At 50.2% G+C, this 15,786-nt stretch overlaps 1 protein-coding gene, 1 long non-coding RNA gene and 1 pseudogene across 5 annotated transcripts; 2 read left to right on the top strand and 1 right to left on the bottom strand.

The window, feature by feature from the left end:
- The first annotated feature begins 851 nt into the window (after positions 1 to 851).
- LOC118356540 lies at positions 852 to 2,655 on the top strand. The gene is made up of 3 exons (XR_004819835.1): positions 852 to 1,003; positions 1,514 to 1,623; positions 2,064 to 2,655. It is a non-coding gene; the product is annotated as an uncharacterized LOC118356540 (long non-coding RNA).
- Positions 2,656 to 8,601: 5,946 nt separating this feature from the next.
- Positions 8,602 to 9,963, bottom strand: LOC118356571 (EKC/KEOPS complex subunit LAGE3-like). 3 transcript variants are annotated; one of them, XM_035725763.1, is made up of 3 exons: positions 9,567 to 9,963; positions 9,082 to 9,225; positions 8,602 to 8,902 (listed from the first exon to the last, which is right to left on the bottom strand). In XM_035725763.1, exons 1-3 carry the CDS (start codon positions 9,875 to 9,877, stop codon positions 8,782 to 8,784), a joined length of 576 nt encoding a protein of 191 aa, XP_035581656.1. In that variant the 5' UTR covers positions 9,878 to 9,963; the 3' UTR covers positions 8,602 to 8,781. The 3 variants fall into 3 exon arrangements, with proteins under 3 accessions (XP_035581656.1, XP_035581657.1, XP_035581658.1); XM_035725764.1 differs by having other exon boundaries at positions 9,097 to 9,225; XM_035725765.1 differs by having other exon boundaries at positions 8,602 to 8,899; positions 9,102 to 9,225.
- A 2,301-nt stretch (positions 9,964 to 12,264) lies between these two features.
- LOC118356568 lies at positions 12,265 to 13,247 on the top strand (annotated as a pseudogene). The gene is made up of 2 exons (XR_004819846.1): positions 12,265 to 12,303; positions 12,424 to 13,247. The product of XR_004819846.1 is annotated as a ribosome biogenesis protein WDR12-like (transcript).
- The last annotated feature ends 2,539 nt before the right edge of the window (positions 13,248 to 15,786 follow it).

Genomic DNA, 15,786 nt, shown 5'->3' with positions numbered 1-15,786 from the left:
CCTGGCATTCCAAAAGGGTTCTCCTGTAAGAGCGTCTCTGTCTCTCGTTCTCACCCTGTTCCCCACCTTCCCTACTGTATTCTTCAAATAATTTTCTCAGAGAGGCCATCCTGGAATCACCGAACCTATATTAGCCATTTGAACATATGCACAAGAAAAAACCCAGATGAAGATTTAGAATTTAGTGAAGATGATGTTTCAACTCAGGGGGCAAATAAGAATTATTCAATAAATGGTTCGGGGACACTCGACTAAGACTTTGGAGAGAAAACAAAGTTGGAATCCAATCTCCATTCTCACCAAAATTAATTACAATTAGATAAAAATTTTAAAGTACTAGAAGATGTTCTAAGTGACCATTTTTGTAATTTTATACAGAGGAGGGCTTTTCATAGGAAACAAGACCTGGAAATTATAATGAAAACAATCACGTAAACACATGAAAAATTTTAAACCACTATGTAAAAAAGGACCATGAACAAAGATAAACTGAAAAATTTAGGAAGAAGAGTATTTTCCAGTTATGACAAAAAATTGATATTCTAAACATGTAAAAACGGGGAAGTATTTATTAAAAACACTTTACCAATGCATATTTAAGTTTTCTTCCTAGGTTTCTGTAGCTTGCCTTAGGCTATTTCTCTCAATACTATTATTGTTATGGCTAAACATTGCAAGAGCAGATATTATTTTTCACATGTTAAATTTGAGTTATCTATTTCAAATCCAAATAGAGATTTGGCAGGTGGATATAGGAGTCTGGAGTGTGGGGAATGTCTGGGGTGGAGATACCAATCTGTGAGCCAGGACACGGCCCTGAAAGCCCCGAGCCTGCACGAGCTCACCAAGGGCGGCCGAGAGCGGCGGCCCACGCACCGAGCCCTGGGGCCCTGGGACACTCGGAGGTGGCAGAGAAGAGAGGGAGCCGGCAGCGGAGACTGAGGAGGGGCGGCCAGGGGTCTGGGAGGGAACCCCAAGAGTGCAGGTGCAGCGTGACCTCCTGGTACGGGAATGAGCCGTGCACACGCGCGCGCACACACCCGGGGAGGGGTGGTCAGGGAGGAGGGAGTGATGCGCTCCGCCGGGGGCTGCTGACGGTCAACGGTCAAGGGAGGGCAGGTCCCAGCAGGCTCGCCGTGCTTGGCAACGAGCTCCTGGAGACCCGCACGAGAGGGGTTCGGGGTGGGTGCGGGTGGCGGGGGTTCAGAGGGGATGGGGAACTCGGGGACAGCCAGTCCGGGCCGCTCTCGGGAGGGGCTTCCCTCTGGCGCCGGAGAGGAGGGAGTGAAGTTCTGCAGCGGGAGGGGTTCAGGGTGGAGGAGAGGCTGCCCCCCCCGCCCCCCCCCCCGCGTTCCCAGGGGAGGGTTTGCGGCTCCTCCCCGCACGTGCCCGGGGCTGGGGGGGCGGCCAGAGAGGAAGGGGGGCGCTGAGGCGCGAGGGAGGGAAGAGCTCAAGCTGAGGAGGGGGGCTTTGCCTGGAGGGCCCAGCTCCGGGGGGGACCCTCCTCCCCCAGGTTCTCAGCGCCCTGGAGCGAGATGCCTCTTGTCGGAAGCATAAGTTGCGACAGAAACTGGAACAGATCATCAGCCTCGTGTCCAGCAACCCCTAAGGGTGGCGGAACCGGTGAGGAGGGGGTGGGGAGCGTCTCAGTCCTGAGCTGTCCTCTGGGCTGAGCCCCGGATCCGGGGGGCAGGGGAGCGGGGGCCGGGGGGGGTCACCGGGCCGATATGCCCCCGGCACACCTGGGCCCCTTCATTAGTGCCTTCCTCTGGGCCCCGCGTTGGGCCAGAGGTGACAGGACCAAGCCCCTGGCCCCGGCAGCAGCAATACCCCTGCCCTCCTGCTCTCCCTCCTGCCCCCCCTGCCCCCCTGCCCCCCGCCCCCCTGCCCTCCTACCCCCCCCGCCCCCCCGTGCCCAGGCGTGGTGGCAGCCCCTGCCCTCCTTGCTATTTATACCCCCGAGCACCTATTTATTTAATTTCTCTCCACCTCGCCATCTCCATCTGTAACTGTGTGTCCCTTCTCCGGGATGCTGTCGACCTCGCGCACCTTCTCTCCTTGAGTCCTCCCGGCTCCTCTGTGACACCGGCAGCCTTGGCCTAGCCTCTGACACACCGCCCCCCGCCCCCCCTCGCCATGGCTGGCCCCGCCGCTTCCGAGCAGGCGGGTGTCGGCACCAGCAGCACTTGGGGGTGGGGGGGGGGAGGAGTGGAGGGAGGGCGACACCCCTGAAACCGCCCTCGGACTGTGGCTGCGCCCAGGGGTCTCCCCGCAGCTGGGCCTCGGCATCCCCTCCGACCGTCTGGGGAGTCGGACTGTACCTTCTCCCAGGGTCCTGGCCTGAGCACCTGGACGCCTATAGCCAGGCTTGGGCCGGGGCCTGAGCTGGGCCTGGGGACCCTGGAACTCTCCTTCTCCCGGCCCTACTGCCAAACTTCCTCAGTGTTGTCTGCACTTGGCCCCGGACCCCTCGCCCCTCAGCTGCGCTGCCCTGCGCCTGCCCCGAGTGGCGTGGCCGAGGCGGCGAGGCGGCCGTGCCTTACTCCTTGGTTCTTCTTCTTCCTCCTCTGAGGGATCTGGCTCCGCCTCGGGGTCCCGAAAACCCAAGTCTCTCCCCTTCTTGGGCATGAGCTTTTTGTTGTTGTTGTTGTTGATGATGATGTCTTTTTTTTCTCATTAAATGTTGGGAAAGTGGAGGCGGGGTGTGGCTTTGTCCTTGGGGCAGGTGGGTGGTCGGCCAACAGGGAAGCAGGTGGGGAGGCTGTGGGATGCAATTTCACATAGAGTGGCCAGGAATGATATTTGAGGGAGCCAGCTGGAACGCCGGGGGAAGAGAGTTCCAGACCGGAAAGAGCCAGTGCAAGGGCCCTGAGGCAGGTGTGGGCCTGGCCTGTTTCAGAGAGGGGAGGAGGCCAGGGTGGCTGGATCAGAAGGAGCAAGGTGGAGAGGAGAGGGGAGGAGGCCAGAGAAGATGGCGGGGGGAGCGGGGGTGCCCGAGTCACATCCGATTTTGTAGGCCCCTGTAAAGGGCTCTGTCTTTGTCTCTGAGTGAGAGGGGAGCCCAGGGAGGGTTTGGGATAGAGGGGTTTTGTGCCCTGACTTGGGTGTTAGCGCCACCCAGCAGCTTCAGCAGTCCCGCTGTGGGGCCAAGGCGGTGGACTAACTCTGGGCTTTGCTGGGTGAGGGAGGGAGGCTCAGACTATGTTCTGGTCTCTTGATGATCCAGCCCCACAATTCTGGGCCAGTCTTGGGAGCCCTATCTGGAAAGGGTGGGTCCCAGTGCCCCTTCTTCTTGGCCCTTTCCTCCAGCTGCCCTTTGCTGTGCTTCCCCTCCCACTCTGGATGCTTACAGAAGACTCATTTGTCTCCTTTTCTACCATAATATGGCTCGATGACTTATCAGCAAAGAGCCAATGCCTTAGTAAAATAAAATAGGCCCGTTTCTCTGTTAAAGGAGAGCCACATTCTCAGGTTAAATAAGAAGTAAAACTATGATTCCTCAATTCAATAATGGTCAAGCCTTTTCTACTGCGAGCGAAGAAAGAAACAAAGAAACACAATAGAAAGTATTCAGGACGGCTTAAGCCAAAGGGAGAATTTCTGATGTGTGTAACTGAACGTTCCTATCTTCAGGCATGGCTGGATCCAGGATTTGGTTCTCTCAGATGTGCCTCCCTGCTCCTACTTCCGCTCTGTCCAGTGTCAGCCTGCCCCCTCTCCCGCCACCCCCCCAACCCCCCGCAGGCCCCAAAGTGTCACTGCCTTGGATGGGGTCACCATGGCCATAGGAAAGCAGCGCTCTGACGGGCCAGGCCTGAGCCACACGCCCACCCCTGGAATCAGAAGTGAAGTCAATTCTCCCAGAATCATAACGGCTGAGGGGAAGGAAAATGGGGGTCTTCTAGGGGTAAAATAAGGATACTGGTACCGGGAGAAGGGGAATGGATGCTGGGTGACAAAACCAACGGATGTCCTCTACGGTGGTGACAGATATTTCATCAAACTCAAAGTCTTTCCCCAGTATTTTAAAAGAATGAGTCTGGGAAAGATTATTCCTTAACTTAATAGGACACAGGACTATTGTGCAGAAGGAAAATACTTTTCCTTTTCTTTTTGAGATTTTATTCACCTCTTTGAGAGAGAGACACAGAGAGAGAGAAGGAGGGGGGGGGGGAGGGAGAGGGACAAGCAGACCCTGGGCTGAGCGTGGAGCTCAGCGCGGGGCTCGATCCCAGGACCCGGAGATCATGACCTGAGCCGAAATCAAGAGTTGGACACTTAACCGACTGAGCCACCCAGGCGCCCCGAAAACATTTCTTTCTGATGTAACATGTACTCGAGGGATATATTTAAATAACATGCAAGTCTGAAATTTAAAAGGTGAACGTTTCTTTCCATAATGTGATTGTTAGCGGTGAACATTCTTGGAGTGGAGGTGGCTTGTTGCGGGCAGTTGCTATGCGTTTCCCCACATGTTCACATGGTGGGAGCATATTACAGAAAAAGGAATGTGTCATGAGACACAGCGAGAGAGGGAACACAAGCAGGGGGGAAGCTGGAGAGGGAGAAGCAGGCTTCCCGCGGAGCAGGGAGCCCTACGCGGGGCTCGGTCCCAGGACGCTGGGATCATGACCTGAGCCGAAGGCAAGACGCCTAATGACCGAGCCACCCAGGCGCCCCTCCTCGGCTTGTCTTAATCTCTTTCTATGTTAGTACCCAGGTATCTCCTTTGCTCTTTAACTGCTGCGTGATGTTCCACCAGGACACTTGTACCTTGACTTACTGAACCTTTCTCGGTTAATGTGCATTTGCCCTCTTTCCAATTTTTCACTATGACAAATGATGCTAGGATTAATATCATGCTCCATATTGCCTTGTCACATGTGCAAGAGTTTCTCTATGCTAGATGCCCAAAGTTGGGTCAAGGTATATTCACATCTTTAATTTTAACAAATAATGTCAAGTAAGTTTCTGAATACGTTTTACAAACACTCCAACTGAGAGCGTGTAAGAGACTGCTTGCAACTAACCCTAACCAAACATTGACATTGGAGACTGTCAGTGTTTTAAACTTCATCAAGTGAATGTATACACACACACACACACACACAGACACACACACACACACACACACACACACTTCATTTTGTTATCGGTAATGTTGGGCATCAGTACTTTCTCTACCAATGAGTTGCTAGTATCAATTGCCATGTTTTCTATGTTCTTTACTTTATTAATAATGCATAAAACCTCAAAACAACAAAAATATCCGTCGATGGATGCATACTACTCAGCAACAAAAATGGGACAAACATACACCTGAAAGGGGTGAACTCTGTAGTATATAAATTATGCCTCAATCAATCTGACTTAAACAAACAGGATCTAAAGGGGTAAAACGGTAAGACACAGTAAAAGGAGAAAGACATATTATGTTCCAGGGTAGGAATTGCAGCCCAGGAAAAGGTGAGGAGATGTCCAGGATGACAGCTGTGCAGTCAGTCAGCCAGCCTAGAGAGAAACCAGTCTAGACAGAAAGAAGAGAGAAGACATTTAGGGAAATGGTTTGTAAAGACAGAAGACATTTAGGGAAATGGTTTGTAAATTTACCATTGTCACCAAGGTGATTTTTAACCTCAGGGGGCAAAATACCTAAAATGAGTAGAATGAGGGGGCGCCTGGGTGGCTCAGTCGGTGAAGCGTGAAGCGTCTGCCTTCGGTTCAGGTCATGATCCTGGGGTCTGGGGATCGAGGCCCGCATGGAGCTCTGCGCTCAGCCCGGAGTCTACTTGTCCCTCTACCCCTCCCCCGCCCCACGCCTTCCCTTGTGCGCTCTCTCCCTCTCTCTCCCAAATAAATAAAATTTTTAAAAAAAAGACAACCAAAATGAGTAGAAGGTAATAGAACCATTTTGAGAGCGTAAGGTGAAGAAGTGTAGGGGCGCCTGGGTGGCTCAGTCGTTGGGTGTCTGCCTTCGGCTCGGGTCGTGATCCTGGGGTCCTGGGATCGAGCCCCATGTCGGGCTCCCTGCTCCACGGGAAGCCTGCTTCTCCCTCTCCTGCTCCCCGTGCTTGTGTTCCCTCTCTCGCTGTGTCTCTCTCTGTCAAATAAATAAAATCTTAAAAAAAAAAAACAAAAAAAAAACGAAGTGTAGCAAGTAGTGGAGTACGGGAGCTAAGTTTTCATCTCTCCATCGATAAGGAATGTCTAAAAATGGTGAAAGAAAGAAAGAAGGGAATGAAAGGAAAAAAAAGGAGGGAGAGAATGAGAGAAAGTCAGAGAGACACAGACGGAAAGAGAGAAACAGATCCTCGCTGTAGGCGCTACAGCTGCTGCATCTAGTCAGGTGAGGTTCTCCATCATTTTCATTAATTCCATCGTCATCACCATCATGACCGCCACCATCACGCTGAGCATCATTTCTCCCCTCTCAGCCCGCATCAGAGCTCTTCAAGTTCTGCAAAGGCAGAGGCGTAGGAAGTAAAAAACTTGAAACAGCCCCCAAGAAACACACATGAAATACAGGAAACAAAAGTTCTATCAGGTAATCAAGGGCGATGACCCTGGGCGAAGGAAAAGACACGAGATGAACCCTGAATTGCTGCAGCCCACTGTCTGGAGAGAGTGTCTCCAAATGCAGCCCAGCGGAAGCCCTGACTTGAGGAGGCAGAACGGGGAGAGTGCAGGAGATGGAGCTGGCAGGGCAGAGGACCAGAGACCAGAGGGCCGCAGAGGGACAGAATGCTGCATATCCGCAGAGGGTCCCACTGGAGTAAGCAGCAGACCCCTGGTCAGCACAAGCGTGTGAGGAAACTAGCTGAGGCCGGGGAAAGGACCACTCGCAAGGATGAAAGGTAACTATGCCCGGCGCTTACCCAAGGCAGGGACTAGTAGCCACAGTGGGAAACCTCACAATTCGGGAGGCATCAGGTAGGGTACTCAGAAAGGTCTTGCCTCGGTAGTGTGGAAAAAAACAGATTCTACACCAATAGCTGCTCTGGTCCCGCGAATTCTTTTCTTCTCCCCCCCCCCTTAAGAGTTATTTATTCATTTGAGGGGGGGAGGGGCAGACGGAGAGAGAGACAGAGAGAGAGAGAATCCTCAAGCCGACTCCCCACTGATCATGGAGCCCAATGCGGGGCTCAATCCCAGGACCCCGAGATCCTGACCTGAGCCGAAACCAAGAGTCGGACGCGTAACCGGCTGAGCCACCCAGGCGCCCCCGGTCCCACTAATTCTTAAAAGCAAGACTCCAAAGAACCAATCTGTTTCCAAATAACAGCGTGCCAGAACAAAGCTTATGTTTCGGAATAAAAAGGAAAAAAAAGACACCGCACCAAAGGTCAAATACACAACGCCTGGCATCCAATCTAAAATTACGAGGCATGGAAAGAGGCATGGAAATACAACCCCATGAGGAGAGTAATCACGCCATCACATACTTATTTTCCAGTAAAAGGCATGCCGACTGTAAAGGAAGATCTAAAACTGCTTTTGCTTGCGGATATCCCATGAACATGTGGGTAGAAAGTCCAATGGAACCTACATGTTACTAGTAGTTTAACGAGGTTCCAAGACACAAGCATTTACAGAGAGCTAGCCAACCAACACCGCCCCCCCCCCGCCCCCACCAGGCAAACACCTAGCCAGTTGTTGCCGCGCTACTTTGCTCATCTGAAACAAGGCCAGTAAGCCACCAAATTCCTATTGGGCGGCTTCTGTGTTTATTTCCCTCGTTCAAAGTAAGTTTTTATTCTGGCAGCAAGCCACCGTAGTGGTGCCGTGGGGAGACGAGAATTCTGGAGGGAGGGCGTATTTTCTGGAGAGCGATTGTGTACTGCAGGTTGAGAAGCCGAAGAACACGAAAAGTAAAAACTCGGTAATTCTACCTCTTGGAATCGACCTTAAGGAAATGACCATTCATGCAAAGACTTACGCCGCGGGGCGCCTGGGTGGCTCAGTCGGCGAAGCGTCTGCCTTCGGCTCAGGTCAGGTCGTGATCCCGGGGTCCTGGGATCGAGCCCCCGTCAGGCTCCCCGCTCAGCAGGGAGCCTGCTCCTCCCTCTCCCACTCCCCCTGCTTGTGTTCCCTCTCTGGCTGTCTGACAAATGAATACATAAAATCAAAAAAAAAAAAAAAAAAAAAAAGACTTATGCCCAAGAATTCCACTGAATCACTACCCATAACTGGGGAAAAACTGGGAACGATTTAACTGTTCAACATTACCTCATGCATTTTATGTATCTATTCAGTAACATTTTTTGAAGAGGTTTTAGAGATTGGAAAAGCTAGTAGGTTTAATGGGAAAAAACCCCAAAAGCAAAATACCCAGGAAAAAAGTTAATGGTAAACTTGAAAACTTACACATGATATGCTGGTATACGTTTAACGAGTAAATACAACCAAGGAGATACTCCAAAATGTTGGCAGGTTTTCGTGCTGAATGTGGGACTCGATTTTCCTTTCCCTAAGTTGTCTTCAAGAGCCTTGTGCTATTGGAATCTGTCTCCCAGAACCTCCCTTCCAACGCGAGAAAGAAAAAAGGCAAGAAAATCTGGAGGCACAGTAGCTGAAAAGAAACTCAGACACAGAAATGGTAGCTCACTTTTATTTTCTGCAGTAACAAACATTTGAAGCGCCCGCTCCTCTAGCAACAGGGAAAGAAATCAAGTGGCCCAAGGGCCCCTACGGGCCAAAAAGTAAACCCTGGTAACAAAGTGGCAATTGACTCCAAGTACCAACTCCCTGTGCCTTGCCTAGTAGGGGGCACAAGACTAGGCCTCAGCTCCCTTTCCTGGGCCTAGGCTTCCAGGAGGAGGGGACCCAGAGCCCCAGGGAAAGCTGGTCGAGGAACGAGTTGATCGAAGCTCGGAAGAAGACGGGGTCTTCAGCAGTCCATCTACTGAAAGTGAGCAAAAAGGAAAACGAGGTTACGGGTGAGAACTGCGGTGGAGGTGCAGAGCACCAGCCCCCTCCTCATACACACACTAAACGCGTCAGTGCCTCCACGACGGCACTCGAAGACAGAGACGCGACCCCAGCACCTGCCGCCCCCGCCCCCCACCCCTCCCCACCGCCTACTCTGCTAGAACTGACACGACCAGGGTGCTGCCGTTCACTGTAAGCTCCTTCTGAACCACCCCTCGGTGGCGTTCGGCGTATGGGGCCAGGGACCTGCGGGCCATCTCTGCCTCCAGGGGCGACCGGAAAGGCACGGTGAGCGTGCTGGAGGAGACACGGTTAAGGCACCATCCGCTCCTCAATCTCCCGGTGCCCGAGGCCTCCTTAGCCCTCGGAGGCCCGCTTCTACCCCAGGACGCCCGCGCTCCCTCGGGCCCCCTCCGAGCACCCCGAGCCGCTTCCCTGACCCGTCAGGCCTCCTCCCCCCCCCCCCCCCCCCCCCCGTACCTTGCAGGCCCTTGCGCACCGACCGCCCCGCCCCTGCTGCCCCCTGGGCAAACCCCCCCCCCCCCCGCCTCCCACCGGCCCCCTCGCCCCCGCTGCCACCGCGCTCCCCGGCCACCCCACCACGGCCCCCGCCCAGGGACGCTCCGTGGAAAGGATACAACTCCAGCAGTCGGCCTGCCGCTGCCACAGCTACAGGCGCCGCATCCGCACCAGGCCACAGGGCCTGCGGTGCCTGCCGGGCCTGAGGAGGATCACCGGCCTCCTCGTCCTCTGCTCTCTCGCCGCCGCCGCCGCCGCCGCCGGGGCCACCATCGCCCTCAGGGCTGCCGGAGCGCCCCTGGCAACCAGGAGCTCCGGGGCTAGGCTGGCGGTCCTGGCCCCCGGCTCCGCCCGCTCCGCCCGCCGCACCGGCCTCGCCGCCGCCGCCGCCGCCGCCGCCGCCGTCGTCGCCGCCGTCTGGGGCCTGCATAGCCACCGCGCCCGGCTCCCCAGAGCCCGCCACAAAGCCGCCCGCACTCTCAGCTAAGGGCTCCGACTCTGAGAGCCTTCACGAAGCTCCGCCCCTTCGCGCCCAAGGCAGCTGGGAGTGCCCACGGCGCCTGCGCAGACAGCCCCACACGGGGCTGCTTCCCGCCAACGCGGGCTCGCTGTGGTGGCGGAGATTTCCGGATCCAGCCGACCTTGAGGAGGTGGAGCCTAGTTCGGGAAGCTCCGCCTCTCGGTGCTTGACGTCACTTGGGCTCCCTAGCCAGCAGGCACCATCCCCCCCCCCCGCCCCCCCACAGAGCCTTCTCGTGAGGCCACTGGCACGTGACTACCTCCCTTGATTAACCTTCTTACTGTTTTCCACAGCAGCCGCCCCGGCTAGCAATCCCACCCAGGGCGCGCAAAGTTTCCTTTTTGTCTACATCCTCGCCAACACTTGTTATTCCTTGTGTTTTTGCTTTTAGACATTCTGACAGGTGTGAGGCGATACCTCTTTGTTTTGATTGGCATTTCCCTGATGCTGAGTGATGTTGAACATCTTTTCATTTGTCTGTTGGCCATCTGTATATCTTCTCTGCAAATATGTCTATTCATGTCATCTGCCCATTCGTAAAAACTGGATTATTTATTATTTTGGTGTTGAGTTGTATAACTTCTTTTTACATTTTGAGTAGTAACTCCTTATTGGACACATCAGTGGCAAATACCTTCTCTCCATTTGTAGGTTGTCTTTTTGTTTTGTTGATGGTTTCCTTCGCTATGCAAAAGCGTTTTATCTTGGTGTAGTCCCGATAGGTCAATCTTGCTTTTGGTGGATTTATTCCCAGGGTGCAAGGATGATTCACTATTCATAAATCAATCAATACGGTACATCACATTAGCAAGAGAAAGGATAAAAACCATATGATCATTTTCATAGATGCAGGAAAAGCATTTGACAAACTACAGCATTCAGTCACAATAAAAACCCTCAACAAGGGTTGAGAGGGAACATACCTCCACATCATAAAGCCTCCACCAAAAAACTAAAACGGATAAAGGAATTCAGTAAAGTCATAGTATATAAAATTAATATGCAGAAATCTCTTGCATTTCTATAGACTAATGATGAAGTAGCAGAAAGAGAAATTAAGAAGACAATCCCATTTACGATTGCACCAGAAAGAATAGAATACCTAGGGATAAACTTAGCCCAGGAGGTGAAAGACTCGTACTCTGAAAACTATAAAACACTGATGAAAGGAATTGAAGATGACACAAACAAATGGAAAGCTATTCCATGCTCATGGAGTGGGAGAACCAGTATTGTTAAAATGTCCATACTACCCCCAAACAACCTACAGATTTAATGCAATCCCTGTCAAAATAGCATTGCACTTCTCACATAACTGAACAAATAATCCTAAAATCTTATGGAACTATACAATAAGACTCCGAGGAGCCAAAGCAATCTTGAAAAAGAAGAACAAACCTGGAGCTATCACAATCCCAGATTTTAAGATATCCTACAAAGATGTAGTGATCAAAACTGTATGGGACTGACATAAGAATAGACATGTAGATCAATAGAACAGAACAGAGTGCTCAGGAAAAAACCCACGAAATTACGGTCAATTAATCTATGACAAAGGAGGTAGGAATACCCAATGAGGAAAAGACGTTCTCTTCAACAAATGGTGCTTGGAAAACTGGACAGCTGCATGCACATGAACGAAATTGGACCACTTTCTTATAGCACTGACAAAAATAAACTCAAAATGGTTTAAAGATCTAACTGTGAGGGGTGCCTGGGTGGCTCAGTCGGCTAAGCGTCCGACTCGATTTCTGCTCGGGTCATGATCTCAGGGTTGTGAGATTGAGCCCCGTGTCGGGCTCCATGCTAGGTGTGGAGCCTGCTTAAGAGCCTCTCTCTCTCAAGGAAAGCGGAAGCCCAGAAGACTGCATCTTCTCGCGTATCTGTGCGAGCTAATTTTGAGCAGCCTCTCTTTGTAGTCTTAAAGAGACCAGAGAGCCTGTTGTCTGACTATTACCCCTTACGTTTCTGTAGACAAGCCTTGTGTGTGCTCCTAGCCGTGGCTCAGCTCCAGACACGCTTCTTCACTGACAACAAGAAATATGCAGTAGATGATGTTCCCTTCTCAATTCCTGCAGCCTCTGAACTTGCTGACCTTAGTGACATCATCAATAAATTGCTGGAGGCCAAAAATGAGTTCCACAAACATGTGGAGTTCGACTTCCTTATCAAGGGCCAGTTTCTGCGAATGCCCTTGCTCAAACACATGGAACTGGAAAACATCTCATCAGAAGAGGTTGTGGAATTGGAATATGTGGAGAAGTAGCCTGCCCCTCAGCCAGAGCGATGCATGTTCCATGATGACTGGATCAGTTCTGTCCGAGGGGCAGAGGAATGGATCTTGACTGGTTCTTATGATAAGACTTCTCGGAGATATCTGGTCCTTGGAAGGAAAGTCAATAATGACAATCGTGGGACATACAGACGTTGTAAAAGATGTGGCCTGGGTGAAAAAAGATAGTTTGTCTTGCCTACTACTGAGTGCTTCTGTGGATCAGACGATTCTCTTAGGGGAGTGGAATGTGGAGAGAAACAAAGTGAAAGCCCTGCACTGCTGCAGAAGCCATGCCGGAAGTGCGGATTCTATAGCTGTTGATAGCACGGGAACTAAATTTTGCAGTGGCTCCTGGGATAAGATGCTAAAGATCCGGTCCACAGTTCCTACAGATGAAGAAGATGAAATGGAGGAATCCACACATCGACCAAGAAAGAAACAGAAAACAGAGCAGTTGGGACTAACAGGGACTCCCAATAGTGACCCTCTCTGGCCGCAAGGAAGCCATTTCTTCGGTTCTACGGTCAGATGCCGAAGAAATCTGCAGGGCATCTTGGGGCCACACAATTAGGATGTGGGATGTAGAGTCTGGCAGTCTTACGTCAACTTTGACAGGAAATAAGGTGTTTAATTGTATCTCCTATTCTCCACTTTGTAAACGTTTAGCATCTGGAAGCACAGATAGGCATATCAGACTGTGGGATCCCCGAACTAAAGATGGTTCTTTGGTGTCGCTGTCCCTAACCTCACATACAGGCTGGGTCACATCATTAAAGTGGTCTCCTACCCATGAGCAGCAGCTGATTTCAGGTTCTTTAGATAATATCGTCAAACTGTGGGATACAAGAAGTTGTAAAGCTCCTCTCTATGATCGATCTGGCTGCTCATGAAGACAAAGTTCTGAGTGTAGACTGGACAGACACTGGGTTACTTCTGAGTGGAGGAGCAGACAATAAATTGTATTCCTACAGATATTCACCTACTACTTCTCATGTGGGGGCATGAAAGTGAATGATAAATTTGACCGCAGAGATTGTTTCTGTAAATGAAATCGATAAAGAAGCCTCAGATTACATCAGTGACGTTTCAGAAAGCGGCCTCTTTAAGTGTATATAATGTTTTCACCCTCGATAATAGCTACCACTGTCTATTTCTTTATTTTATATTTATTATACAATCGTTTATGTTGTTAAAATTTAAATGTGACCTGCTCTCTCTGCCATATGCAAACTCTTGAAAGTAAACTGAGTTTTTTTTATTTCCTTTTATAGGTGTTGGTTTGAATTAAGATTTGCTTTTGAAATGCTGTAAAAGCATATATTAAAAATATAGTAATTATCCAGATTTTTATTTCTGATGGGCAAACAAGTTTTCCAATGTTAGCTGTTTAAAAAAAGTATCTTGAGGAAACTAATAAATTCTAATACAGAAAAAATTAGAAATACAATTTGCTTTAGGTAAAACAGTGATGTCTAACTATAATAAGACTTTGTGGGTATTCAGAGCATTAAAACATGTAGATGCTGCCAATTAAGAGTTTGTTGAAATATTCTAAGTGAAGTACTTTGTATTAAAGCTATGTTAGAATCCTTTAGAAATTGCATACAGATTTCATGGCAACCAGGAATCTTTTTCCCCAACCTACCCATGTATAGAATAGAATCTTTAGACAAAACCTTTCAGTCAGTATTAGATAATAAACATTCTATAAATTAAAAAAAAAGAGCCTCTCTCTCCCTCTCCTTCTGTTCCTCCTGCCTACCCTCTAGCTCTCTTAAAAAAAAAAAAAATCTAAATGTGAGACCTGAAATCATAAAATTCCCAGAGTGATTTTTGTAAAGGAGGAAGGAATATGGGACAGGAGAACAGCCCTGGGGGAGGCACACTGTCTACATCCTACCCCGAGGTGTATGGGGTTGAGAAGAAAGGAAAGCCTCCTGAGGAGAGGGCAGTGAGAAAACAGTGTCCTCCAAGATGGAGCCAAGCTTCCTTGAGGGCTGAGGGTAGATGAGTGCCCTGAGTAGAGATTGAGCACAATTATGCGTTCCAGAGAGACAGGGTGGGAGGGCAGACGTGTGGGTGAGGTGGCTTGCGCAGGGGAAGGACATCCAGACTCTGCTGTTTGAGATTAGGCTTCAATTCCAGTCCCACCAAGGGTTTCCAGTGTCAGGTGGGGACACTGGATTTTACAAGTGCTATTTTAGCATCCTTTAAGTGTATAGAATAGCGTCTCTCCTTTCACCAGCTAATGTTATGAATTTTCATTAGTAGGTGTCCCAACATCATTCTCATATTCCTATTCTCCCCAGCTGGAGAAAGGCCTGGCTTGGTCACAGCAACTTCACTTCTGAGCAAAGATGCCTTGTCTTCGCCACCCCTTCAAGTGGGAGGAGATGGCAGGTGTCCAGTTCAGCCTCAGCCCAGAATTTCTGCCGTAATCACTTTCATTTTCTCATTCAACCAGCACTCCCTGAGTGACTCCCGTGTGCCAGACATTTGTCAAGTTAAATCCAGGCTGCACTCCTTCACAGGGAAGCTGGCACATGCCTGATGCTTTGGGGTGAATCCAGTCACTTAGGAGTTTGAAATTTAGCGTAGACGGCGGAGTGGGGGAGCACCTGGCTGGCTCAGTCAGTGGACCATGCGGCTTTTATTTTGTCTTCATAGGTTCCATGCCCAATATGGGGCTTGAACTCATGACCCAAGATCAAGAGTCACATGCTCCAAAGACTGAGCCGTCCAGGGGCCCCAAGCATGCGACTCGATCTTGGGTGTTCAAGCCCCATGTTGTGTGTAGTGCTTACTTTAAAAAAAAAAAAAGAAATTTAGTGTAGATGGTCCATTTGGTGTGCCAGATTTTTCCCCATTCCAGCAAAGATAAAATATTTCGGTTGCATTTTTGGTTATGAAATGTTGTGGTGGTTTTTTTTTTTGTTTGTTTTTTGTTTTGGATTTTAGTTTGAGTTTATGGAAGCAAAACATGGTCATTGGACATAGTTGCAGAATTACAGAAACTTATCGAATGACCAAAAAATACTCTCCACTCTCTCACCACCTAGACAGAACCACTGTGAACACTGTAATGGTTTCCCTCAGGTTTCTTTATGAATTTCACATGTATGTGCATGCATATGTAAAGCAGGGAAACAAACCTGGAATCATAATGTATGTACAATTCTGTATCTATCTACACTTTTAACCTTTCTTACCAGTGTAGTATATGCTTAATATAAAAGACATACAGCGGGGGCGCCTGGGTGGCTCAGTCGTTAAGCGTCTGCCCTCGGCTCAGGTCATGATCCCGGGGTCCTGGGATCGAGCCCCGCACCGGGCTCCCTGCTCAGCGGGAAGCCTGCTTCTCCCTCTCCCACTCCCCCTGCTTGTGTTCCCTCTCTCGCTGTGTCTCTGTCTGTCAGATAAATACATCCAATCTTAAAAAAAAAAAAAAAAAAAGACATACGGCCTTTACACCAATGTGTAAGTTAGAGGCAAGTATTTCTAGTGGTCTCAGTTCCTGCACTAGCCACCATGACCAAGTGTCAGT

This window comes from Zalophus californianus, chromosome X (assembly GCF_009762305.2).
Source record: "Zalophus californianus isolate mZalCal1 chromosome X, mZalCal1.pri.v2, whole genome shotgun sequence".
In the NCBI taxonomy this organism is placed as follows: Eukaryota; Metazoa; Chordata; class Mammalia; order Carnivora; family Otariidae; genus Zalophus; species Zalophus californianus.
Note: the sequence above shows the minus strand (reverse complement) of the source record. Positions and strands in the feature narration are given on the sequence as shown.